General features: G+C 39.7%; 1 protein-coding gene across 1 annotated transcript in view; it reads right to left on the reverse strand.

Annotated features, from left to right (window-relative positions):
* Nucleotides 1-27,611, reverse strand: part of Ahctf1 (AT-hook containing transcription factor 1) — a 58,000-nt gene that overhangs the window by 23,786 nt on the left and 6,603 nt on the right. Inside the window, exons 4-21 of the mRNA XM_070023194.1 lie at nt 26,469-26,646; nt 21,533-21,740; nt 21,204-21,320; nt 19,755-19,839; nt 19,067-19,217; nt 17,454-17,586; nt 17,188-17,369; nt 16,826-16,887; nt 15,900-16,028; nt 13,628-13,718; nt 12,241-12,330; nt 11,038-11,178; nt 9,057-9,161; nt 8,089-8,182; nt 6,468-6,591; nt 6,220-6,276; nt 4,821-4,967; nt 4,121-4,308 (exon numbers count right to left, since the gene is read on the reverse strand). Of these exons, the coding sequence (XP_069879295.1) occupies nt 4,121-4,308; nt 4,821-4,967; nt 6,220-6,276; nt 6,468-6,591; nt 8,089-8,182; nt 9,057-9,161; nt 11,038-11,178; nt 12,241-12,330; nt 13,628-13,718; nt 15,900-16,028; nt 16,826-16,887; nt 17,188-17,369; nt 17,454-17,586; nt 19,067-19,217; nt 19,755-19,839; nt 21,204-21,320; nt 21,533-21,740; nt 26,469-26,646 (2,282 nt within the window). The remainder of the gene's footprint in view (nt 1-4,120; nt 4,309-4,820; nt 4,968-6,219; nt 6,277-6,467; nt 6,592-8,088; nt 8,183-9,056; nt 9,162-11,037; nt 11,179-12,240; nt 12,331-13,627; nt 13,719-15,899; nt 16,029-16,825; nt 16,888-17,187; nt 17,370-17,453; nt 17,587-19,066; nt 19,218-19,754; nt 19,840-21,203; nt 21,321-21,532; nt 21,741-26,468; nt 26,647-27,611) is intronic.

Raw genomic sequence — 27,611 nt, forward strand, 5'->3', positions numbered from 1 at the left:
ACCATTGGTTTTCTGGTGGTTAACTGGAGATGAATCTTACGGACTTTCCTGCCTGGGCTGGCTTTGAACCATGATCTTTAGATCTCAGCCTCATGAGTAGCTATAATTACAGGTGTAAGCCACCAGTGCCTGGAGAGAAAAGTTACTTTAAATGTTCAAAGTCAATTATCTATAGATTCTATAAGATAACTAGTATGGCAAATTTAAAAGTACACAAAAAAATTCTTAAATACTAATTTCTGCAAAGTAAATCTTGTAAGTAATGTCAACAAGAGAGTCAGGAATCAGGAATATAAAACACTCAAGGGATTCAAAGCCTAACCGGCGTGGAAAGTGTGGCTTTAAGGTGAAGACACTGAGTATAAGAAGAGCAGATTTAAGGTGATGTTGATGAGGTCATATGAGGAGAAGAGGGAGGAAGGAGGTGAGGCTGGTGAGCTCATACTTGAAGAGTGGAGGAGGGAATGCTTCATGTTCATGGGGAGGTATAAGAATACCTTATGAGAGCTAGGAAGGTGGCTCAGTGGAAGAGCACTTGCCTTGCATGCACGAGGCCCTGGGTTTGATTCCTCAGCACCACATTAAGAAAAAAAAAAAAGCCGGAAGTGGCGCTGTGGCTCAAGTGGTAGAACTAAAGAGCTGAAGGACAATGCCCAGGCCCAGAGTTCAGGCCCCACAACAGACAAAAAAAAAAAAGTAAAGAAAAAAAAGAAAAGAATAGGCTGTAAGATGATCTGGGCTGGTTCAAAGCAAGATCTGATTGGAGGTTGGAGAACTGGGTCAAATTTTATGGTCTCAGACACCAACTTCCATTTGCAGAAAAATTCTATGGGCAGTAAGTTCATTTGGTTTCTTGCATAAGAATTTTCCAGAGTCAGATCTTCAGAACTAAATTAACTAAATGGGTGCATAATGCATAACTGTGCAAAATTTAAAAATAAGGAAGCTTTTAATAAAATAACTGAATAAAATAACTCCAAACTAAGAAGGCTGAATGTTTAAGGGTATCCAGTATGCTGTTCTAAACAGCTGTGTGTTTGCGTGTGAATAGTGAATTTCTTATTTAAAATAAATTGTGATATATATGACTTTTTCCTCCCAGTCCATGGATAGACTTTGAAAATTTTTTCCTTTTTTTTTTTTTTTTTTAATTTTAAAGTGAAAATACGGTACAGAGGGGTTACAATTACATGGGCAAGGAATTTTCTTTCCTTTAAAATGTTTATACAAAGCCAGGTACTGGTAGCTCACACCTATAATCCTACCTACTCAGGAGGCTGAGATTTGAGGATGAGGGCCTCAGTTTAGCCCTGACAGTCTCCCTCCAAAAGTGACTCCTCTGTAGCAGATTATACAAAATAAACTTTTACACTTCACCCAGTATTAATTTGACAACAGTATATAGAATATTGTAAAAGACAAAGGATAACATTTCTTTCCAGGCAGTGTCTCTGTAGTAGGAAAAGCTTACATCTCCCGAAACCCATTTGCCAATGTATAAACTGTATTATCCTGTTTCCTATGGTATATATGCTACAGAGAAGACTAAGAAAATGATTCCATTTGATATTATAGCATGCTGGCAGTAAGCAAACACGAATCACTTTAGTAAGCAATGTATGGTTGGTGGGGCTCTTGGTAATACAGTAGAGAAGGTAGCCTAGAGAACTAGTGACCAACTCCATAAACAATCTTTATAATTATCTTTAAATAGTTGTATAAAGGAAGACACTAAATGCTTGGCAAAAAAAGGCAATGAAAAAACAAATTCCAGACAGGCAAATAAGCTACCACTAAGCTCTAATTTTACCAGAATAAGAGAAAACCAGGTAAGCTTTGCAGGCAGGGTACAAAAAACAGGACATTATTGATAGGAACATACTATATCCAACACCAAAGTAACTTACGAAACAGACCATTGAAGACTGAAAGATTAAAATCATATAATCAACAGGCTTGATATTTTAGACAAATACATTTAGCACTTTCACCTAACTGACTGGTTATCAGTGGGTGAATTAAATCTCACCAGGTTTTAAAGAGAAGTCACCAGATGAATCATACTAAGTGATTATAATGCAATTAAGTTAGAAACCAAGAAGTTAGGGGTAAGAAAAACAGGTTCTATTATACCTGTATGATACAAAGGCAAAATAAATCATATTAAAACCTATCTAAAGCTTTTATTTACTTTAAATCTATCAACATAGGATACATCGTGGTCAACTTGCAAGACTACCAAACAATAGCCATGATGGTATTTGTATAAATATAGATAATAAAACTGAAAATATCAGCATTGAGTTTTAGGAAAATAGAAAGATTACTCTATCAACAAGAGATGGCTGAGGCTAAGATAAGAATCAAGTTGGGAGGTTTAACAAATTAACTAATAGCTGTTCAACCACTATTACAATTAATAGTAATTAAGTACTCTGTCAGCAATTGTAATGAATAAAACTTGTGATATTAATATTGTCCTCTTACTATTGGAAGGTGGGCATTACTAACTTCATATTACAAATGAGAACAGAGTTAAAAGTATCAACAGTTTCTGCATTTCAGAACATAGTATAATGTTAAATTAAACGCCATTTAAAGCCGGGCACCAATGTAATTGTAGCTACTCAGAAGGTTGAGCTTTAACAATCTTGGTTTGAAGCTGGCCCTGGAAGAAAATCTGAGACTCTTATCTCCAATTAACCACCAAAAACTAGCCTCACACATAACAGTTCAAGCCCTAGGACTGGCACATATGCGAGGACATAAAATCCAGTTAAGACTGGTGGTGGTTGGGCTGGGGAAGTGGCTCAGTGGTAGAGTACTTACCTTGCATGCATGAGGCCTTGGGTTCGATTCCCCAGCACCACATAAGCAAAAAGAAAAAAGCCGGAAGTGGCGCTGTGGCTCAAGAGTTCAGGCCCCACGACTGGAACACCCCCCCACCCCAAAAAAAGACTGGGTGGTGGCAGCTCACTCCTGTAATACTAGCTAAGAAGGAGGCTGAGATCAGAGGATCACAGTTTTAAAGCCAGCCTGGGAAGCAAAGTCCATGAGATTCTTATCTCCAACCAAACACTAAAAAGCCAGAAGTGAATGAGTGCTAGCTAGCCTTGAGGAAAACAATCCCAGGACTGGCACAAAACCAAACAAAAAATCCATTATGTCCAAAGACTATCCTCCTAACACCTTTGGCACAACCAGTGGCAATTCCAGTAAGATTAAAGGCTTTGATCACTTAACAAATACCACTACTGAATAAAAATTAGCCTGAGAGCACAGAGATGTCTCACTTATCTGGCACACATGAGTTTGAGTTTAGTTTGAAATATTAAAACTTTGTGGTACACTTAGATATCAGAAAAATCACTATGTGGCCTACTCTCATACTTTGGTTAAAATTTCCTAAGCTTAATCTTCAAGGTTAAAGAACATGTGCTGACCACTGACATAATTTGGAACCTGGGCTCAGGGTTAATGCTAAGCACCAAGCTAAAATCACAGATCCTAGTAATTTTACCATTTACTTTATCTGGCACAACTTATTTCACAAATGTTTTCTTTCTCTTTGGGCTTGAACTCTAGGCCTGGGCGCTGTCCCTCAGCTCTTCAGTTCAAGGCGAGCGCTCTATACCGCTTGAGCCACAGCACCACTTCCGGTTTTCTAGTGGCTTATTGGAGATAAGAGTCTCACGGACTTTCCTGCCCAGGCTGGCTTTGAACCTTGATCCTCAGATCTCAGGCTCCTGAGTAGCTAGGATTACAGGTGTAAGACACCAGCGCCCAGCTCTTTTTATTTTTTAACTGAGTATCCCTAAATAGCACAGGCTGGCTTCAAATTTAAGATCCTCCTGCCTCAGCTTCCTGAGCGCTGGGATTACAAGCATGAGCCACCATATCTGGTTGCAAATGGCACTGAACTACTTAAGTTTTATTTCTGAATTTCATGTAAAGGACACTTAGGGACACAGAGGCTTTTCTAGAGAGTAATGCTGCTTGGAAACTGAGTAACAGGTTTGTGTGCTATTTATTAAGCACGTCCTTTACAACTGAAATTGTATAGGAATGTGCCACCATATGCAGGCCACCTTTGAGTTATACCTTTAAGAGAAACACTTACTTATTAAAAAGCAGAACGGAGAGGTGGAGAACAACATCACTACCCTTGGAGACGGCAGGTTTCATGGTCTGAATGTATCTAAGGGCCTGTCTGTGCTCTCCTTGACTCATGAAGGCTTGGATAATCCTTGCATGTTGCCACGACACAGGTTTTGCAGTCACTGGATGAAAGAGAAGATCTAAACCACTCTGTAAGAAATGATGAGGAAAGTGGTTAGGTATCAAGCATTTAAACAAACCACACAAATCAAAATAGCATCAGCTTAAATACAAGCTGAAAAAACTAATGTACAGTATACTGAATTCTAAAGAATAGAACTTTTATCAGAAGCTCATACATTTGAGGCCTCATTAAATTATATAAAAATCTATTCACCACTAATTCTATATAACAATGTTAAGTCTTTTTCTTATAATGTTCACCTAAAACTCCTATCATTTCTCTAGTACAAATCCAGTGTTTACAGTTTATAACTGTTGTTCACTTGTAAATATCCTTTCATCAGCAGCTGGAACTTCTGAACCATTGTATCCTTGTATTCTTGCTGCCTGAAGTAGTCATTGGTGAAGGTACTCATTAAACTCAGTGCTTCTAGAAATAGACTTTATCATCTTTAAGATCAATTTTAATGGAGTTATGTATTCCTCCTACAATTATCATAACTTGCAAAAACTGCCTACTAAAAGAACTACAAACTCACCTCATAGTCATTATGATCTATCAGCCAAAATCCTTGAATAAGTTTAACATGGCCCCAAGAAATGGCAAAGGCAGTTGGAAAAGATTCAATGGGAGTATCCGTTTTGTTTGGAAAAGAATACATAATATCAAGCAGCAAATAAATGGTCTTGTGGAAAGGATTAAGGACAATAAAACAAATGCCTACATATGCGTTTAGAATCGTGTAGCAGAAGGCTTCAATAGTAAAGGAGGCTTGAATATAGGCTGTAGTGGATATCACCTATAGAATACAATTCTATTCCATGTGGCACAATCAGTCCCACGAGAACTTCACTTATTCTTAGTATGTTACTATGACCACCATAAATGAGATGAACTTCAGTACACTTTCTCGTTTTTACCCCCCAAAAACAAAACTAAATGAAAATTAAGAAATTTGCTCGTTGAATTTAAAAACAAAGCTACAGATCCAATTCATTATTGGGTAATTGGAAGCTTTAGTAAACATAACTTGATAACTGATGAACTATCTATTATTAGACTAAGAAACCAACACAAATTTATTATCATGAAGACTCCAAGTCTTAAATAATGCCTATTAGGCTAACTTACAAGATACTCATTTTCAGCACTTGTCACTGGCAATAGTAGAGCAGTTGTTCTTTTTTTAAATTCCAGTTGGGGTAGAAATTTCAAAGGTTTGGCAAGAGCTCTGCCCCAGTCTAGGCTCCATCTCTAGCCAAAGCAGTGGTTCTTACACACTTAAGAAAGAATCTGATAAAAGCCAGGCGCCGGTGGCTCACGCCTGTAATCCTAGCTACTCAGGAGGCTGAGATCTGAGAATTGCAGTTCAAAGCCAGCCCGGGCAGGAGAGACCGTGAGACTCCTATCTCCAATAAACCACTAGAAAACCGGAAGTGGCGCTGTAGCTCAAGTGGTAGAGCGCTCACCTTGAGCTGAAGAGCTGAGAGACAGCGCCCAGGCCCAGAGTTCAAGTCCCATGACCGACAAAAAAAAAAAAAAAAGAATCTGATAAAAGCCAAGAATCATATCCTTCTAGAATACTTAGAATTAGTGTTAAAAAGTTCAAATAGCCGGGCGCCGGTGTCTCATGCCTGTAATCCTAGCTACTGAGGAGGCTGAGATCTGAGGATCGTGGTTCATAGCCAGCCCGGGCAGGAAAGTCCGTGAAACTCTTATCTCCAATAAACCACCACAAAACCGGAAGTGGTGTAGCTCAAGTGGAAGAACGCTTGCCTTGAACTGAAGAGCTGAGGGACAGCGCTCAGGCCCAGAGTTCAAGGACCCCCCCTCCCCCCACCAAAAAAAAAAAGTTCAAATATAAAACTGCAATTGTAGTAGATGCCTACTAATCTGACATTTCATAACAAACATTTTTATAAAAATGTAAAGGATACAACAGAGTGTTTGCTGGCTTCAGTGACATTCTCTAATAAATATATGTCAAGTAGTGCCTATAAAACAAAAGGATAAAAGCTTCAGTGCATCTTACAGTCTTTCATTCCCTCATCCCATCCATCCACCCATCCACCCGTGGCCTTTCTTTTCCCTAGCCTGCAGGTAGGTATGAAAAGTATACTAGCTTGTCTCCTTGCCCCCAACTTGTATACACTTTTAAAGTAGTAGCATGTTACTGCAAACCTACATGCAGACTAGCAGGAGGATATTTTCCTGTGCCTCCTTCATCCCGTTTCCACAACTTCTCAACTTGGTCTCCTAACTGAGAAACCAATCCATCGATCATCAAGCAATCATGGTTCCACTTTCCTCTGTAATAAGATAAGCATTAAGGATTTTTAATGTTAGGGTTATTATTGCTATCAAAATACCAAGCATCATTCTTTTCCTTTTGTCAGTTGTGGGGCTTGAATTCACAGCCTGGGTTCTTCCCTGAGCTTTTATGCTCAAGAGTTAAGCTCTACCACTTTGAGCCACAGTGGTACTTCTGGTTTTTTGGTAGATAATTAGAGATGATGAATCTCAAACAGTTTCCTACCTGGACTAGCTTCAGATTTCAGCCACCTGAGTAGTTAGTGTAAGCCACTAGTGCCCCAACAGCATCATTCTTACATATACTAATCCAATTAAACTCTGGAGAGGGGATATGGTAAGACTAGACTGCATTTAGCATGACAAGAATCAGAATCAGAGCAACACTAATCAGGTTTGTCCTGAAGGTGCCTCATGTTAGTCATCAGCAAGCCAAAGTAAGGAAAGAATGTTGTCTAACCAGTCAAATGCGCGAGATTACTCCATTCCATCTTGAGCTAGTTACCTGTCAGTATTGGCAGCCTAAAGTAATAAAGCACTGCAGTTGAAAATCAGCAAGTTTTACTTTCTATTTCATCACTAGGATTAGACTTATATGCTGATTCCTTCATACAAAAAGTTACTACTGAATACCCAGATCGTGGCATGCAAATGCTGTCTCTAATTCTATCTCCTTATTAATCATAGTTTCTATCTTCTAAAGTGTTCCTGTGTTCAGAACTGTACTATGTGGTCTGCGTATTTTATGTATTCTTTATGCTAATGTGTCAATTAGCCAGAAAGTATAGTAAACCAGCTCAATAATACATACTTTAAAAACTACAGATAAAGCATTGCAAAATATGCCAATCACTTTTCTGAGTTTGTGTTCTTTCCTTGCAATTATTTGTCCTAAAAACTGGTTCCCAAAATTTGCCAAGCATCAGAATTAACACAGGATAGTCTTTTAAGTTAAGGGCTCTCAGGAGAGTCTGACCTAAGAAACCCAGCATTGCCCTTAAGTTGTTATCTGTATAATTCATTCTAACAGGAAGAAGGCAATTTAAATTCCTGAGGGCCACACACAATGTAAAAGAAATAGGAATAAGGAAGGAAATGGTTTAAATTTTGAGAAATAACTTAAAACTTTGGTGGAATAGGTATACTTCGAAGAAAAGTTTAGTCTTCTTTATAAATCAAGAAGCCATGAGTGAAAGACGCTCTGGGACAGTGCCCAGGCCCTGAGTTTCCCAGGACTGGGAAAAATAAACAAAACAAAACAAAAAAAAGGATTCTAAGGGGAAAAGAGCTTAAATTATACAATCTCTTCTAACAAATTACTCATGGTAAAAGTGTTACTCAGAAAACAATGGTAATGAAAATCTCCTAAGTTTAAAAATAAAGGCTTGGCCTAGGTCAAAGCAAACAATACAATTAAAAGTTGTCAGTGGCAATTTCTGACTGTCAGTCAGTTACAACATAGCAGCCATTGTTCAGAGGGCAGGATTCCACTGTACCTTGGGGAGTTCTTCCACTTGTGCCGGCGACTGGTGTAGTAGCCCTGGATGCTGGGGTAGTTGTAGCACAGCTTTGACAGCTGTACAGTATCATCTGTATCATTGTAAGTTTGGAGAAAAAAAGACTGTATTATTCCCAGAACTTCTTACCATACCATAGTATTCCTTTTTTTTTGGGGGGGGGGGGGTGGGGGGGTCCGGCCATTGGGCCTGAACTCTGGGCCTGGGCGCTGTCCCTCAGCTCTTCAGCTCAAGGCTAGTGCTCTACCACTTGAGCCATAGCGCCACTTCCGGCTTTTTTTCTTTTTGCTTATGTGGTGCTGGGGAATCGAACCAAGGGCCTCATGCATGCGAGGCAAGTGCTTTACCACTGAGCCACCTTCCCAGCGCTGATCCTAGGGTTTGAACTCAGTGCTGGGGACTGTCCTTGAGCTTTTTTCCTCAAGGCTAGCACTCTACTACTCAAGCCACAGCTCTTTTCTTGGCTTGATGGTGATTAATTGGAGGTAAGAGTCTCATCGACTTTCTTGACCTGGCTGGCTTCAAACTGTGTTCCTTAGATCTTAGCCTCCTGAATAGCCTCTGGTGCCCAACTAATAGTATTAACTTTTATCATGGATGATATTTTAACACATTTTTATAATATTGTTTCACTTGCAGCCTTGCCAAAGTAACATTAGAATACTACACATTGTTTCTTTCTTTTTTTTGGGGGGGGGGGGGAGGGGGTCCCAGTTGTGGGTCCTGAACTCTGGGCCTGGGCGCTGTCCCTCAGCTCTTCAGCTCAAGGCTAGCACTCTACCACTTGAGCCACAGCACCACTTCTGGCTTTTTTTTTTCCTGCTTATGTGGTGCTGAGGAATAGAACCCAGGGCCTCAGGCATGCAAGGCAAGCGCTCTACCACTGAGCTACCTTCCTAGCCCCTAATATTTTTTATTAATATTTATAGATTAAGTAAATACTTTACCTACGCCTTCTGGTAAAAGTCCAGAGTGAGAGAACCAAAGAACCATTTGTGCATATTGACAGATGAGCTGGGTGACCAGATGTTTATTGTTTAAGTCCACCATTCCTGTAAAGAGTTAACTTTTAATTACCAATAACATACAAAAAACCAAAATATTCAACAATTTTTGATACTAGTGATATTTTAACAGTATGTATATATTTTGAATAAATTTAGCTTATGTCTAATTTACTTTGGTCCAAAGTGACATTAAACAAATCCCCAAGATGCTAAATTAAGTCACTAAGGTAGACATTTTATGCAACAAGTACAATTATTAATTTAGGTTTTCCAAACCAAATCCAACAAAAGGTCAGTTTTATTTATTTTTTCTCCCCATGTGTGGGGCTTGAACTCAAGGGTCTGGGCACTGTCCCTGAACCTTTTTTGCTCAGGGATAGAGCTCTACCACTCTGAGCCACAGCACTACTTCCAGTTTTTTGGTGGTAAGAGTCTCATGGACTTTCTTGCTTACACTGGCTTTTCAGCCTCCTGAGTTCCTAAGAATAGCAGCTTTTTTTTTTTTTTTTTTTTTTTTTTAAAGTTTGTATTTGGGCTGGGAAGGTGGCTCAGTGGTAGAATGCTTGCCTTGCATGCATGAGGCCCTGGATTCAATTCCTCAGCACCATATAAACAGAAAAAGCCGGGAGTGGAGCTGTGGCTCAAGCGGTAGAGCGCTCGCCTTGAGCTGAAGAGCTGAGGGACAGCGCCCAGGCCCAGAGTTCAGGTCCACAACCAGTAAAATAAAAAAAAAAAAAAAAGGGGGAGGGGGGAGGGTTTATTTTTTAAATTGTTATTATAAAGGTGATGTACAGAGGAGGTTACAGTTACATAAATCAGGGAAAGAAAACAAAAACAACAAAAAAGAAAAAAATCTCGTTTTCATTTCCCAGAGGTTCATTTCAATAAGTATTATTTTGTACTATCAGATGTATAAACCTAAGATGTTCCTGACCTAAGAGTATCCTCCTTTGGCCTCACTGCGTGTGAATTCCTTTATTATGTCCCAGTATTTTAGGTCTATCTTCTGCACATGAGAGAAAACATGTGTTGTCTCTCTGAGCTTGGCTTAACTCACTTACCATGAACTGTTCTTAGTCCACCGATTTCCCTACTAATGACATAACAATATTCTTCCTAATGCCTATGTAAAATTCCATTGTGTATAGGTACCACGTTTCAATTCACTCATCTAGAATAAGGTATCTGGACTGTTTCTACAACGTTGTTATTATGAATAGTGCAGCAATGAACATGGATGTGCAAGTGTCTTTTTGGTATCCTGACTTGTGAAGTTCTGGATAAAGGCCCAGGAGTTGTATGGCTAGATTGTAAGGAAGATCTAGGTTTAGTTTTCTGAGGAACTTCCAGACTGCTCTCAAAAGTGGTTATACCAGTTTACATTCCTACCAACAGTGCACTACGGTTCCTTTTCCCCCACATCCCTGCCAGCATTTGTTGTTTGAATTCAGTGTTGGCCAGTCTAATAATGGGGGTAAGATGGAGTATCTGAATTGTTTTGATTTGCATTTCCTTTATGGTCAGGGATGATGAGTATCATCATCCTGTGTTTGCCATTCTTATCTCAGCCGCTGAGAAGTCTCTCCTTAGCTCCTTTGCCCACATTTTTATTTTGTTGAAATGAAAAAAAAAAAGAAGAAAATATCCACTTCTTTGTGTAAAAAACTATTATATCATTTCAAAAGTTGAAATTCTATGAGGACACTACAGTAACAGCCACTGTCTCTGAAATTCCCCAAGCTTATCTGAACATTGGCTGACAATACACCTAAGAGCACTCTGTAGCTTTACAAGAAAAGAGAATTTTACATTTGAGAAACAATGACTTCCTTACACAAGGATCCACTTAAGATACAGGAACTTTCTTCCTCTTAAGTATAAACTGATAAAGTCTCATTTATATAAAACAAATCACAAATACCTCTCGAGGTGATCTCTTTAGCTTCTGATGTAAAGCAGCTGAAGACAGTATTGAGATTGCTTAAAACCAACTGGCACTGCTGGATGGACTGGATGGTTTGTGGGTCGATGAAGCGACAGGAGCCATCAAACAATGGTGTGCCTTTCAAGGCAAAATGCATGAGTTTCACAGTCAATCTGAGTGAATTATAATCCCAAGTACAGACGGTCTCAAATTCTTATTACTCAAAAAAATGCATTTATTATAAACGTTCTAAAGACAGGCTAGGATTGGCAAGCAACCTAAAGGAACCTAGAATGTACTCTCAGAACTCAGAGGACCTCAGCTTATCTGTATGCACTGAATTAGGGTAGAAGTGACCCAGGCACCTACTATTCAATAAACTTAAATTTTGCTTTCTCTTACTGTGCTATCATCTATCTCTGAGTACTTACACAAGTCAAAGTGTACATGAAATAATTAAAGAGACTATCAAGGAGGAAAATGATTTGGTATGAGATAATAGCATTTGTAGGTAATAGGCTCACCCTGCCATAAACATTCTGAAAAGAACCTGAGTAAGGAACAAGGCCCATTTCAGTTACTCCAGCACCAGTGTATATTGTAAATTAGCTCCTAAAACCACAAGATAATATGTAATTCAAAAACTCACTATTGCCAGCTTAAAATTCCATCGTAAAATTATTTTAATGATAGAGGGGGCATGTCTAACGTGGTGGAGTGCCTGTCAAGCAAGCACAAGGCTGAGTTCAATCTGGAGCACTTTAAAAACAAAGAAAACCAAAATAAAAAGAACAACAAAAAGGTTGTTTCAGTTAATTTAATAAAAAATTAATAATTTAGTTAATTTAATAATTTAATGACTTCTGGAAATTGTAAATTTTAAGAATTTACAACTTCATATTATTTTTTTGGGGGGGGAGGGTCCGGTCGTGGGGCCTGAACTCTGGGCCTGGGCGCTGTCCCTCAGCTCTTCAGCTCAAGGCTAGCGCTCTACCACTTGAGCCATAGCGCCACTTCCGGCTTTTTTTTTCTGCTTACGTGGTGCTGAGGAATCGAACCCAGGGCCTCATGCATGCAAGGCAAGCGCTCTACCACTGATCCACCTTCCCAGCCCCCATATTAAGAAATATTACATACAGAAAACACAATCTTAGTTTTTAACTATGACATTTTATCCAAATTTGCACTTTTAATACTTACATAATCTGTCAAACTCCTCTTTGGTGACAGCCACTTTATTCCATGTCCATTCAAGAACAAAGCGCAAATTAGCAGCAGAATTTGGTTGTTCTTAGTTGTAAATGTGAAAAGAAAAAAAGTATTCATTGCCAACAGAAAATCAGTAACTTTCCAGTATACAAATCTGGCGGGCAGTACCCTAACCAAGCCAACAGAGCTAGATCAGTCTTAGTCAGGACCCTCTGCCAAGCAGCATCTGTGCTCAGAGAATCAGGAGGCACATCATTCCTGGGCAGCAGGGAAGAGAAGACCAGCTTACAGAAGACAGATGTCAGCCCATGAAATGACAGGCCAGTAAGTTTCTACAAACCATTAATACTTAAAAGACAATGACTGGCACAGCAAGTAAAAACAAAACATCCCGTTTCCCACCCCCTCAAAAATAACTGTACCAGATTTAGGAAGTTAAAGAGGCATGAAAGCTAGTCAAGTGTGGTGGCACATAACTACTTTATCAGGGAGGTTAGGTAAGAGAATCAATTTAAGGCCAGCTAGCACAGAACTGTTAATGATACTTGATTCAAAAAAACAAAACAGGGCTGGGAAGGTGGCTCAGTGGTAGAGCGCTTGCCTTGCAAGCCTGAGGCCCTGGGTTCGATTCCTCAGCACCATATAAGCAAAAAGAAAAAAGCCGGAAGTGGCGCGGTGGCTCAAGTGGTAGAGCGCTAGCCTTGAGCTGAAGAGCTGAGGGACAGCGCCCAGGCCCAGAGTTCAGGCCCCATGACTGGACCCAAAAAAAAACAAAACAAAACACAACACATAAAGAGTAAAGTGATTTGCTGGGTGCCAGTGGCTCACACCTGTAATCCTAGCTACTCAGGAGCCTGAGATCTGAGCATCAAAGTTCAAAGCCAGCCTGGGCAGGAAAGTCCATAAGACTCTCATCGCCAATAAACCACCAGAAAACCTAAGTGGCACTGTGGCTCAAGTAGTAGAGCTCAGGGACAGCGCCCAGGCCCAGAGGTCAAGCCTCACAACTGACCAAAAAAAAAAAAAAAAAAGAAAGAAAAAGTGATTAATATATATATCACCTGGCTGAATGTGTACAAAATTTTGTACACATCAGCTTTCATACTGATACTACTTTATGAGCATGTTTGAAATGACAGAATTTCAGATATAAGAGTTCTGAGGAACAGAGCAGTTATGGGAAGACAAATGAGTCCAGGGGAGAGCAGGTACTGAGGACACATACAGGAAGCACTCTAGTTCTCTGGTACCTGGGGACTGGCAGAGAGCACCACTGCAGGAGATTCACGTAGTTCTCTCTGCATGAGGCCTTTCAGCTCTATGTGAGTCCTCACAGTCAAAACCCAGGAACTACTGATTTTGAAAATCAGAATATTACCTTCAGTTATCCACCTTCTGATACAACCAGTCAAAAGTCCCAGGGAACTTGTGTGAACTGCTGCTGACAATACAGCTTCTAGCTGTTCTTCCTAAGCCAAGCATTAAGAAAGAAATGAAGAGAAACAATATGAGATCAGCGGTAACCGCTAAAAAAATCATTAAGACCCACTAGTATGGTTATAATCAAAGCCAGACAAATATAAGCATTGTGATTATTAAGCTCAGAGGTTTATTGTTGTTGTTGTTGTTTTAAAGAATCTTTATACATCGCTAGTGAAAATGTAAAATGATGTAACCCCATTGCAAAAGATGTCTGGGAGCGCATGATCAAGAGAGTGAGCTGAGTGCTTTGTGGATCATACCTCCAATCTTAGTTACTCAGGAGTCTAAGATCTTAGGATCCTGGTTTGGAGCCAGCCCAGGCAGGAAAGTCTGGGAGACTTTTTCTTTTTTGTCGGTCATGGGGTTTAAACTCTGGGCCTATGCACTGTCTCTGAGCTCTTCAGCTCAAGGCAAGTGCTCTACCACTTGAGCCACATTCCCATTTCCAGTTTTCTGGGGATTAATTGGAGATAAGAGTCTCACAGACTTTCCTGTCCGGGCTGGGTTTGAACCATGATCCTCAGATCTCAGCTTCCTGAGTAGCTGGGATTATAGGCGTGAACCAACACATTTATATGTATTTATATAAATATAGATTTAGAAAACCTTTGTTTTGGGTGCTGTGGCTCAAGTGGTAGAGTGCTTGCCCTCAGCTGAAGAGCTCAGGGACAGTGCCCAAGCCCAGAGTTCAAGCCCCACGATCGACCAAAAAAACACAAACAAAAAACAAAAGAAAACCTTTGTTTTTGTTATATCTATATCTTTTTGTTATCTCTATATATCTCTATATTTTTGTTATATTTGTATTTATAGATATTTGTTATCATAGACAATTACATACCTAAGTGAATATATAATTACAATAACATTAAAGGGGGGAAAGAGGAAGAAATCTGTCATTAATAGTAAGTATACTAAATATAAAATTAAATTACATGAAACCAAGTATTACATTGCAACTGCAGATATAAGCTATCAAAAATCTATTTTTATTTCATCTGATATTTCAAAGGCTCCTTTTCCAAAAGTCATTTATTTATACTACCTATCTGTAGTTATTTAAATAGCTTAAACCATTCTTGCAAATAAAGAGTTCATAAATATTTTTTCTTTCTCCATGGAGAAGCAGCCTGAGGATTTACTTTCTAACCTATTTTATTATTTATTTATTTATTTTTGTTGGTTCTGGGGCTTGAACTCTGGGCTTGGGCGCTGTCCCTGTGCTCTTCAGCTCAAGGCGAGCCCTCCACCGAGTGAGCTACAGTGCCACTTCCGGTTTTCTAGTGGTTTATTGGAGATAAGAGTCTCAAGGACTTTCCTGCCCTTTCCTGCCTGGGCTGGCTTTGAACCACGATCCTCAGATCTCAGCCTCCTGAGTAGCTAGGATTACAGGCGTGAGCCACCAGTGCCCGGCTTCTAACATATTTTATAAGCAAATTGAAATAAATTAATAACTACTTTTTATAAGATGTTAAAATATAAGATTATTGGGCTCTGTGCCCAGACTGTCTGATTTATTAGCTCTAAGACAAGAACCACAAATCTACGTTTCAAACAAGTGCTCAGGAACAAGCTTTGTTGCTACAGATCCTGAGATTTAGCTCTATCACGAGGGCTTCCCTTTTGTACGAACCCACACTTTAACATGGCTGGCAATCTGCAATAAAGACTTCATCATGCTATGTTTGATGAAAGCATCAAAGTGTGTTTCCTGTCTTATACTACTTATCTATATAGATAAGTGGATCTGGTGCCAAGTTATAGTCTATTTGGTCTTGGAAGTATGATATGTAAGCCAAATCTGAGATCTGTAACTACTAGTCATTTAGAGTAGTCCTGATACTACTTTATCCACTTCTGCAAGAAATATCTAGTAGATTTTTATGACCATAAAAGCTAAGCAGAGGTCTGGGGGATGTGGCTTAGTGGTAGAGTGCTTGGCTAGCATGCATGAAGCCCTGGGTTCCATTCCTCAGTTCCACATAAGCAGAAAAAGCCAGAAGTGAAGCTGTGGCTCAAGTGGGAAAGTGCTAGTCTTGAGCCAAAGAAGCTCAGGGACAGTGCGCAGGCCCTAAGTTCAAGCCCCAAGACTGGCAAAAAAAAAAAAAAAAAAAAAGCAGCTAAGCACATGAATTCCAACAGAAAGAATATAATTAAAATCATCTTACATGACTTAAACTAGAAGGCTGCACATCAATAAGTCTTGGTGAGAGAAGGCCAGCTACAAGACAACGATTGTAACCATCAGGAATGACTTCATTGAGAGATGGTCCTGACTTCTTTAGAAAAGTCAAAGTCTGTAACAGATAATAAGATATGAAGAGACTACACTGCACAAGCAAGGAAAATTATCTATAGGTTCCTGAACTCAACTAATCATTTTCAGCTGTGAATCAACAATTACAGTGTATTTAAGTAGCTTAAATAACTTTTATGAACAGCAACCCTGTTAATCTTCTCTAAAGCTAATAGATTTGCTAACAGATCTTGACAAACTTGACATACATGTGTGTATTTCTATGGGTTGATTATCAAGGAAAAGGTCTGTCACATCATCTTTCCCTAGGTATTTTTCTATTTTTGATGGAAAATACGATCAAACACTATGAAAGGTAGCCAAAATCCATAAAAAGATGCTAAAAACATCCCAAGGCCTCTTCTGGCAAGTTGTTAAAACTAGTGCTATTTAGCTGCTAATCTCATAAACCTAGCTTAAGTAACTGCTCAAGATAAAAGAGTTATTATAATGAAGGGGGGGGGGCTGTGTTTAAGCCTATAATCCTAGTTCCTCAGGATGCTAAATCTGAGGGATCAAAGCCAGCCCAGGCAGGAAAGCCTCTGGGACTCTTATCTCCAATTAACCACCAGAAAACAGGAAATGGCCCTGTGGCTCAAGTGGGAGTGTGCTAACCTTGAGACGAACTGCTGAGGGAAAACACCGAGGCCCAGAGTTCAAGCCCCACAACCAACCCCCCTCCAAAAAAAAAAGCATTTGTATAATAAATACTAGATACATTCAAAAGTCACATGTATTATGATATTTGACTTCAGTTCCATTCAGAAATACAATGTATAATGCTAAGTCATTGCTCACCTCCTTCTGAAAGCCAGTACAAGTGATATGGATAACTCCAGAGTTCAACAGACAAGTAGCATCTGAAAGAAAGTTGTAAAATTGTACTTCAGTGTCATGTATAGAATGGCTTTCATGCAACACAATTTATTCTAACATTGCTAGGCAATATAATTATTATACAGAATAAATGTTTAAACTCTTCGAAGCATTTTAATTCAAAGAGTAACAAACTTCATCACAAATAAATTGTGAAAGCCGGCATTTTTAAAGTTAATTTCTTTGTGTTAAATTTCTCAACTTGATAATTTATTTTGTTAAGTAATGAGGCATGAACGCAACACCACGACTTTTCACAAAAGGCAAAGTTAGAGAATACATACCAAAATTAAAAGTACTTGGATTAAAAAACTGCTCTGGAGGTGGATATGCAGGAGGAACTCCACGACTTAAACTTCTCTCATGCACTAATATATCCAAGATGTAATGTGGAGAAGTTCTACTTACAACAGCATCCAGTGACCACAATGCAAAATAAGAACAATTATGTAGATATTCTCCTGACCTAAAAGGAAATTTGAAAAAATGATTAAGTCCTTGATAGCTATGTAACTCATAGGAATGGAGAGGGGGAGAAGAATAATCATACCTTAGTGAATCTGGCATTTGTGCATGATACCAACGATTTATGTCGAAAAGTCCCAGATAGACAGAAGGTTTTCCCTGTCCATATATATTCACTTGCCAGGTGAAGACTGAAACACTGGTGTCAGGAGATAGCGCTGAAAGAAAACAGAAGCCAATTTTAACAGTGAAATAAAATTACTCCTAGGAAAATCACCCCAACAGAATCAGAGCAAGATTTTCTCATAAACTAAAGTTAAGCTTTAGATTTGGCAAAATACATTTCTATCATTTATATGTAAGAAATTTATTCACTTTTTTTTTCTTGACTATTCTTCTGTTTTGTTTTGGGTCAGAAATTGAGACTTGAATTCCTGATCTGATGTTCTACCACTGAGCCATACCTCTAACCTCTATTTCTCTTTTTCAAAACAGTTAAGTACTCATCAGAAAAAATTATCTTGTTTCTGTTAGCATTTCCGCAACTTTGGGATTCTGGAAGTTTCTAGTACAAAATAATCTCAATCAATATTCTCCCAAGGATGGTACATAGCTAGTACCACAGAAGCTAAATACTTGCTAAAATGGGTGTCTTTGGCAATAAGACTTAACTCTTTAGAGGAACCTTGGGTGAGAAGGACTGGCCTAGTCATTTGGTAAGGGAGAAAAGTCAAGTAACCTAGAGTAACTGCGGACTGGACTAGTATAAAGGGTGAGAATAAGGAGAGAACAAAAACGGTTAGAAGAGCTTAGTTTATGTTTGACTATGAAAACAGGATCACAGCTACAGAGGTGGGTGTAGCAGTAGTGAAATGAAGGAGCTCATTACAAGAATTCATCTCACTATAAACACACACACATAACCAAAAGCCCTGATGAAACTTCCCACAACTAAAGGCACTGGTGATACTCTCCTTAACTTCAAGCCAAGTCCTTGAAAAAGGCCTCCACGGGTATGGGGAAACAAGTTTAAAATAAGTAAAAAGGTGTAACTAGTGACAGGAATGAAATGTAAATCAACAACCAATTGGAAAATCTGTGCCAGGGGCTGGGAAGGTGGCTCAGTGGTAGAGCGCTTGCCTTGCATGCCTGAGGCCCTGGGTTCGATTCCTCAGCACCACATAAGCAAAAAGAAAAAAGCCGGAAGTGGCGCTGTGGCTCAAGTGGTAGAGTGCTGAGGGACAGCGCCCAGGCCCAGAGTTCAGGCCCCATGACTGGACCCCCCCCCCAAAAAGAAAGAAAATCTGTGCCACAACTTTTTTGCAGGAAAAAGGTAAGACTGGAGACTATCTCTTATTTTGAGAGTGGGATTAAACACAAGGCTCCTTCATTAGCCATATGCACTTAATTTTTCAGTTTTTTGCAGCAATAGAGAGAGCAAGAAATAATTAGTATTTCATACAGGCTTCAGTAAGTTCTATAATCATCATTTTTGAACTAAAAGGTACATGAACTATAGAAACCAATGTCTGTCGTAAATTTTGAATCAGGACACATTTTAAGTCAAGCCTTCAAATGATATAGTACTCTCCTTAACAAGTACGGGGGACTGAACTTAAGCCCTCACACACTGTAGAAAGTACTCTGTCCCGAAAGCCAGGCCTCCCCACTCCCGCCGATGTCATGCTCTTAGCCAACCTTCATTCATGCCTTCCTCTCTCTCGCCATGCGATCGGAACTTCTCTATGCTCTGGCACCCCAACAACCTGGTATTACTAGTTTGTCCCCTCAGAGGAAACATGCCACCTGCCAGATCCAGCGTGTATCTTTCTTCACAATATTCTAATCCCTGTAATATAAAATACACACAAATTTTAATAGGATTTAAAATACAGAACAAATCAGAACAGATCATTGATAAAGGCTCTAAAATTTTACACACAACACACACAATCAACACAAATAAAAAGCTAGATTTAGACACTTATAAAGCTGTATCTTCAAACACAAGACACTTCCATGTACTACCAGTTGGGGTATAAAAATAAAAATCACATGGAGGGTCAGATGCCAGTGGCTCATGTCTATATTTCTTTTTTTTTTTTTTTTTTTTTTTTTTGGGTCTGGTTGTGGTGCCTGAACTCTGGGTCTGGGCGCTGTCCCTCAGCTCTTCAGCTCAAGGCTAGCGCTCTACCACTTGAGCCACAGCACCACTTCCGGCTTTTTTCTTTTTGCTTATGTGGTGCTGAGGAATCGAACCCAGGGCCTCAGGCATGCAAGGCAAGCGCTCTACCACTGAGCCACCTTCCCAGCCCCTCATGTCTATATTTCTAGGTACACTTAAAATGGGGAAAAACAAAGTAGTAACATTCTCATTCTCATTTACCTCATATAAGATTTGTCCTGATGCCAAACATTTTCTATCACCAAAGGCCAACTGAAGAAGGTGCAAACTCAAAATATCCCCTTCACTGAAAGAAACAGAAATCAACTGAGACAAACAAAATATATTATTAAAACACCAAACATGCTAGGTGTCGGTGGCTCACACTTGTAATCCCAGCCACTCAAGAGGCTGAGATCTAAGGATCATAGTTCAAAGCCAGACTTACACCTGCAATCCTAGCCCCTCAGGCGGCTGAGAAGTGAAGATCACAGTTCAAAGCCAGCCTGGGCAGTAGAGTCCATGAGACTCTTAATTTCCAATTAATCACTGAAAAGCTAGAAGTAGAGCTGTGGCTCAAGTGGTAGAATGCTAGCCTTGAGCAAAAAAGCTCAAATTAGAGCTTAGATAGGGAAAGCTCACCCAAATCATTGTATGAACTTCCTGTAAGACATGGGCAGGAGAGCTAGAGAACAGAGTAAAGGCGAATACAAAAGGAGTGGGAGAATGGGACCATAAATAAGAAGGTTCCCATGAACAGACAGCCTTAAAACTGATCAACAAGAAATTATTTATCACTATTAGTTTAAGCTTTGAAATAACATTTGCACAATAATAAGCACAATATCTTCCTGCTGCTAAACCAGAATTATTCAAACATGTAGACATAACCATTTAATTTTTTATATAATTTATTATTATGTTGGTCATGGGGCCTGAACTCTGGGCCTGGCCGCTGTCCCTCAGCTCTTCAGCTCAAGGCTAGTGCTCTACCACTTGAACCACAGTGCCACTTCTGGCCTTTTCTGCTTAATGTGGTGCTGAGGAATCAAACCCAGGGCCTCATGTATGCAAGGCAAACACTCTACCACTCAGCTACCTTCCCAGCCCCTAACTTTTAATAATAATCTCAGCTATCCCTCCCTAATTCCCTGAATTATATTGCTTTTATTAAAAGAAATGACAGTACAAAGTTTTCTAAAGGAAATCGATTGTTCCTGTTTATTTGCTTATTTTGGTTCTTGGAGGGCTGGGGAACACATCCCAGACACTTGCATATGCTCCACTCTTTGCTTTTGTAGTTTGTTCTGTGTTTGGAGATACTGGGATTTGAACTCAGGATCTTGCACTTTCCCAGGCAGATGCTCTACCACTTGAGCCACATCCTTTTTGCTTTAGTTATCTTTCAAATGAGATGGCCTCTACATTAATGTCTAAGCCAGCCTGAACTGAAATTATTAACGCTTCCCCTGTCACCCATGTTACTGAGATGACAGGCACAGGCTACAGCTAGCCTTTCCTTACTGGCTGAGGGCAGGGAAGTGGCTCACTCACTTTCTGCCTCTGATGCTCTTGCCTGAGCCTCCTTAGCACCTGTTGGGATCACAGTGAAAACCATCCCATTCTCAGTATAACAAATATTTTTAAGAACCACATGCATCTACTACTAACCTATCTTGTGTGGACTGAACTGCCCACAAGTAACAGCAATTACGAGGATCATTCTCAGGTTCCTGAAAGATCACAGCATACACAGGAACCCTTCCACCTTCCAACTGTGTGTAATATCTGTAACAGACCAAAAATCAGTACATTGCTTGCTTTTTCCCCCCCGTTGGTCATGGTGCTTTAACTCCAGGGCCTGAGTGCTACATTATTAAGTTATGATTTAATACAATTAAAGGTAAGTCACAGTCACTATTCTCATGCTAATCTGTAAACAAGTGAATCTAAGACATATTCAAGAAAAAACTACCAAAAGAAAAGAAAGTTAGACTTACTCTCTTTTTAAGCTTTTCATATTCCAGAGTGCTAGGTAGCCATCAGAAAACCCCACAGCCAGCTGATTGGTCCTGGAAATGTAACTGAGAGCGGAAACAGCTATGCCAGATGGGCTCACCAACTGGAAACACAGATGGCGTCCTTCCCCCATCACATTCTCTCTGATGTGTGGTACCTCAGCTGGAATGCCAGTTATAACTTCAAGGTCTAAAGCGAAAGACAAGTTAGATTTCAAACCACAAAGTCAACTGAGTTAATTAAAATAAAAAATTAGTAATAACAAACCATGTCAAACTAGAATATAGTCATCCTAATCCATGGAAATGTCACAATATTAACTTATGTTAGCTATGCAGTTTTATAAATTCACTATAGAGCTGGACACTGGGCTCACGCCTGTAATCCTAGCTACTCAGGGTGCTGAAATCTAAGGATCATGTTTTGAAGCCAGGCTAAGAAGAAAGTCTGTGAGACCCTTATCTCCAGTCAACTATGAAAAAAGTTGCAAGTGGCTCAACTAGAACACCAGCTTTGAGCAGAAAAACCTCAGGAACAGTACCCAGGCCCTGAGTCCAGCCCCAGGATGGGCACCCCTAACTACCAGTGCTCTTCCTCCAAAAACTATTTCAAATGTTAAGTCAGAATTCTGTTTTTCTGCTGGTGCTGGTGGCTCATGTCTATAATCTTAGCTGCTCAGGAGGCTGAGATCTGGGGACTGCAGTTCAAAACCAGCCCAGGCAAGAAAATCTGTGAGACTTTTATCTCCAATTAACAACCAGAAAACAAGGAGTGGTGCTGTAGCTCAGTGGTAGAGCACTAGCCTTGAGCAAAACAGCTCAGGAACATTAAGCACCATGACCAACCAAAAAAAAAAAGTGTTTGTTGTCAGGGCTGCTTTCAAATTACAGTCTTCTTGATCCCTACCTCTCAAAGTGGCTAGGATGACAGCTGACCCACAACCTCTGGGTCAGAATCCTCTTCTTTAAAAGGGTTAAACCATTCTTGTAGGAAACATGAGTTCAGGTGGAATATCTTCATTAAAATGTAAGACAATCTCAATACTTCCCTTAAATAAATAGCTGGTTCTCAATCTGGAAAAATGTAAATCAGTCTGATACACCTTATGCCAAAGATCTAGGAAGCTAATAAAACAACTGAAGGGCATGTGTCACCTGATGGAAAAACTCTCATAAGCAAAGACAAGCAGCACAGTGACCAAAAACATAAAAATAAATGAAACCAAGGATGTTAACAGGGGGGCGGGGAGTGAAGAGGAAGTCCACATTGCTCACCTGCAAAGACCTTACTGACCACAGGAATTATTTAGTAGCAACTTAGTATTGTGAAAATTACTAAAGACATAATGAACATTAATCGATCTTTTCTATATAAACTGCATTTCAAGGTACCCAAATAGATCCACTTAGTAAGAAAATTCTTTTTTTTTTTTTGGGGGGGGGGTCAGTCATGGGGCTTGAACTCTGGGCTTGGGTGCTGTCCTTGCGCTCTTCAGCTCAAGGTGAGCGCTCTATCGCTTTAACCACAGTACCACTTCCACTTCCGGTTTTAGAGTGGTTTATTGGAGATAAGAGTCTCACAGACTTTCCTGCCCTGCCCGGGCTGGCTTTGAACCTAGAGCCTCAGATCTGAGCCTCCGGAGTAGCTAGGATTAAATGTGTGAGCCGGTGGCTCACGCTGGTTAGAAAATTCTTTAAATGGGCAGAATATAGAAATCCATTTGGAGGGCTGGGAAGGTGGCTCAGTGGTAGAGCGCTTGCCTTGCATGCCTGAGGCCCTGGGTTCAATTCCTCAGGACCACATAAGCAAAAAGAAAAAAGCCGGAAGTGGCGCTGTGGCTCAAGTGGTAGAGCCATAGCCTTGAGCTGAAGAGCTGAGGGACAGCGCCCAAGCCCAGAGATCAGGCCCCACGTCCGGACCCAAAAAAAAAAAAAAAGAAAGAAAGAAAAGAAATCCATTCGGAAAGACATCATTTTGTAGCCACTAACAAATTAGGAAATCAATGCAACAATCTCAATGAAACAGCCAACTTAAAGTAGGGTTTTTCAATCTGGACACTAACATTTCAGGTCAATTAATTCTCTGCTGTGGAAGACTGTTCTGAGCAGTATAATGTATTAAAACCACATCCCTGGTCTCTTAGTTACTGGCACCGTCACTGTCTCTCCATAGTAACAATCAGTGACTGCTGGCTGCGGTATGCATGAAGACCCAGGCTCTGCTGGGAGGAATGGAGGGAGGGCCAATTTCACTGCACTGCAAATATATCCTAGAGGACAAAATTCACCTTTGGTTGGAAATAGTGTCTTGTGTTAAGCCTAATGTCATGATGTAGGCCAGTAATCCTTGAATTTTAGAGGCTGAGGTAGGAGGGTTCCAAGTTTTTAAAAAACAAAAACAAGGATGTCTGTAATTGTAGCTACTCAGGAGACTCATGAAGGCTGGCAATTTCTTTTTTCTCTAGATAGTAGGGTTTGAACTCAGGGCTTCAAGCTTTAGCTTAGTTTTTTCACTAAAGAATCACACCTTACTACCACTTAGGCCATACCTCTACTTCCAGCTTTTTGCTGATTAATTGGAGATAAGTCATGCAGATCTTTCTGACCAGGCTGGCTTCAACCTCAATGCTCAGATCTCAGCCTCTTCAGTAGATAGTATTATAGGCAAAACCCACCTTGCTCATCTTTCATTTATTTATTTTGAGACAGGGTCTCTTTATGTAGCCCAGGCTGGCCTTGAACTCCATATTCCTGCTCAACCTCTTAAGTGCTAGGATTACAGGTATGTGCCACCATGCCCAATATAGGCAGCTTTGAAAATGATCACATCGTCAATTTGAGCCTTCTCACTAAAAAAATAAGTAGACATCATGTATCTCCTACTGTGATACCATGTAACACATCCTCCAAATATGGATGCTCTAAAGTACCCTCACTATAGGGAAGGTAGCCTGGGATGCATAACAAAATAGTCAAAAAAAGAGACAATAAAGGACACAAGAGACAAGAAGGGAAAGGGAGGGGAAGGTTCTATAATTATAATCCAGAGAGAGACTTTTTTTTTTTTTTTTTTGGTTGTGGGGCTTGAACTCGGCCTGGGCACTGTCCCTCAGCTCAAGGCGAGTGCTCTACCACTTGAGCTACAGCACCACTTCCAGTTTTCTGGTGGTTTATTGGAGATAGGAGTCTCACGATCTCTCCTGCCCGGGCTGGCTTTGAACCGCGATCCTCAGATCCCAGCCTCCTGAGTAGCTAGGATTACAGGCGTGAGCCACCAGCGCCCAGCTAATCCAGAGACTTTCATTAAAAAATTCTTCTATTCTGTTTATACTTGTGTGGCTCACATCTATAATACTAGCTAAGCCTCTCAGGATGCTGAGATCTAAGGATCTCAATTCAAAGTGAACCAAACCTAGGTAGCCAAATCCCAGAGACATTTTTTTTTTCTTTTGCCGGTCATGGGGCCTGAACCCTGGGTCTGGGCGCTGTCCCTCAGCTCTTCAGCTCAAGGCTAGCGCTCTACCACTGGAACCACAGCGCCACTTCTGCCTTTTTCTGTTTATGTGGTGCTGAGGAATCAAACCCAGGGCCTCATGCTTGCAAGGCACGCACTCTACCGCTGAGCTACCTTCCCAGCCCCATCCCAGAGACTCTTATCTCCAATTAACCAGCAAAAAGCTGAAAGGGAAGAATACAACTTGAGTGAAAAAGCAAAATAAGAGGATGAGTCCTAGAGTTAAAACCCACAGTACCAGCAGTATATCCACACAGTTACTTACATACATTTACATATTTTTATCTCTCTATATATTTACACTCACATTTATATTTATTTACACATGCTTACCTATATGTATTTACATATACACATACATGGATAATTACACATAAGTTAACAAAGATTGATCATTTCAATCACTAGTTTCTCTTTTCTTTTGTAGAAAGTGTCTTTTCATGTAGTCCAGGCTGGCCTCAGTCACGATGATCCTGCACTAGCCTCTGGAGTGAGTTGGCTACTGTTTTCAAGGACAAGTTTTTGGGTTTTTTTTTTTTTTTTGCTTGAGGCTTGAACTCAGCATCTGGGCTGAGATCCTTTTGCTCAGGGCTAGTATTCTATCACTTAAGCAACAGCTTAGTTCTGGGTTTTGTGTGTTTGGTTGGTTATGGGGCTTGAACTCAGGGCCTCTGTGTTGTCCCAGCTCTTCTGTTCAAGGCTAATGCTTGCTCCCCACTTTGAGCTATACCTCCACTTCCGGTATTCTGGTGGTTAACTGGAGATAAAATGAGTCTCATGGACTTTCCTGCCTGGGCTAACTTTGAACCTCAAATCTCAGCCTCCTGAGTAGCTAGTATTACAGGCCTAAGCCACCAGCACTAAGCTCACTTCTAGTTTTTGATAGTTAATTGGAGATAAGGGTCTCACATAAGACTTTCCTGCCAGGGCTAACTTCAAACCATAATCCTCAGATCTCAGACTCCCAAGTAAGTAGGATTTTACGTATGAGACACTAGTGCTCAGCTCAAAGACTATGTTAACAATACTCAAAATAGGGTAACTCATGCAAAAAAGAATTCACAGTGCCCAGATGAACACAATTTTTAAAAAAGACATGTAAACAGTTTTCTATTTTAAAAAGTGACCATTAAAAAACAAACAAACAGTCCTTCCTATTAGATCATTCAGTTGCTCAAATTTTGTTTTCAAGAATTATGGTCTAAGAATATGGCTTAATGGTAGAGTGTTTGCCTAGAATGCATGAAGCCCTGGGTTCAATTCCTCAATACCACTGGAATGGTGCTGCAGCTGAAGTGGTAGAGCGCTAGTCTTGAGCAAAAAGAAGCTCAGGAACAGTGCCCAGGCCCCGAGTTCAAGCCCTAGGACTGGAAAAAAGAAAAAAGCAAAAGAACGCATAATTACCTGATGCTTCTACTTCATTTTGATTGCCTAAATCATCCAAACACAGGTCAATAAGAAGGATTTGTCCAACATCAGTAACAACAGCTGCCACACCAAAAAGCCATCGCAGACTTGGGTGTAAATGCTGAGTGCTTGCGCTGGCTCCTCCATGATTGGTTATAGGTTCTATAGCAGTTACCTAGAAAGCAGAGTATGTGATTAGCTTTATTTTCTTCAAAGTAAGACAACCAACTCTTCAAAATGTGAAGTTAAAGCAGATTAGTTATAAGATTAAATATTATCAAATATAGAACCCAAAGTTTGTATCAGATACTTGCAAATCTAAGTAACATAAGAGTCTTAGCTGAATCAACAATTACACTATTTCTATATTAAAAATTCAGTTAAGTAATGTTCATTGAGAGCTTATAGTGTGTTAGTCTTTGTGCTAACTAGTATATTTAATGTTCATGTAATCCTTTCATACTAGACTACATACTACTCTGTTTAAAGATGAAATAATCTGAGGCTTAGCATGTTGGCCAAATTATTTAAAAAGTATTAAGCACAAAACCCAAACCTAAATTTGCCTAATTGTAAAGCTCTTAACTCTATACAGCCTTTGCGTTAAGAGTAAAACCAAGCCAGGTATAGTGATGCACACCTGTAATCCCAGAACTAAGAGAAAGGCTGAGGCATGAGATATGAGAGTTGGAAGAAAGTTTAAGCATGTATGCAGAAAATTCTACTCTTAGGATTTGTGCATTTCAAGTATATACTTTTTTCTAATCAAGTATATGTAGAAAGTCAGCAATAAACCTTAAGAAACAATTCTGAATATTTTCATGTCTGGAAATATGGAAATCCTATCTATGATAGAATAAATAGAAATTATAAATGAATACATTATTTAAGGAATTCAAGTCTTAACAATGAAGATGTTTTCCATATTGCTTTAAAGCTATAATCTCAAATACAAAATATTTAAAAACCCTATAGTAACACACATTTTATATACCATTTATAAATGAGATAAAAGCAAGATTTAGATATTTTTCACATAAACCAGAAACAGTAGTTATCAGTTATCATGTCTTGCTTTGAAATTTTCTGACAAAGAGTAAAAAAGCTATGTTTTAAGTCTTATGTATAACAATATCTTTG

Source organism: Dipodomys merriami, unplaced genomic scaffold (assembly GCF_024711535.1).
Source record: "Dipodomys merriami isolate MVZ:Mamm:240054 unplaced genomic scaffold, mDipMer1.0.p SCAF_158, whole genome shotgun sequence".
Taxonomy (NCBI): Eukaryota; Metazoa; Chordata; class Mammalia; order Rodentia; family Heteromyidae; genus Dipodomys; species Dipodomys merriami.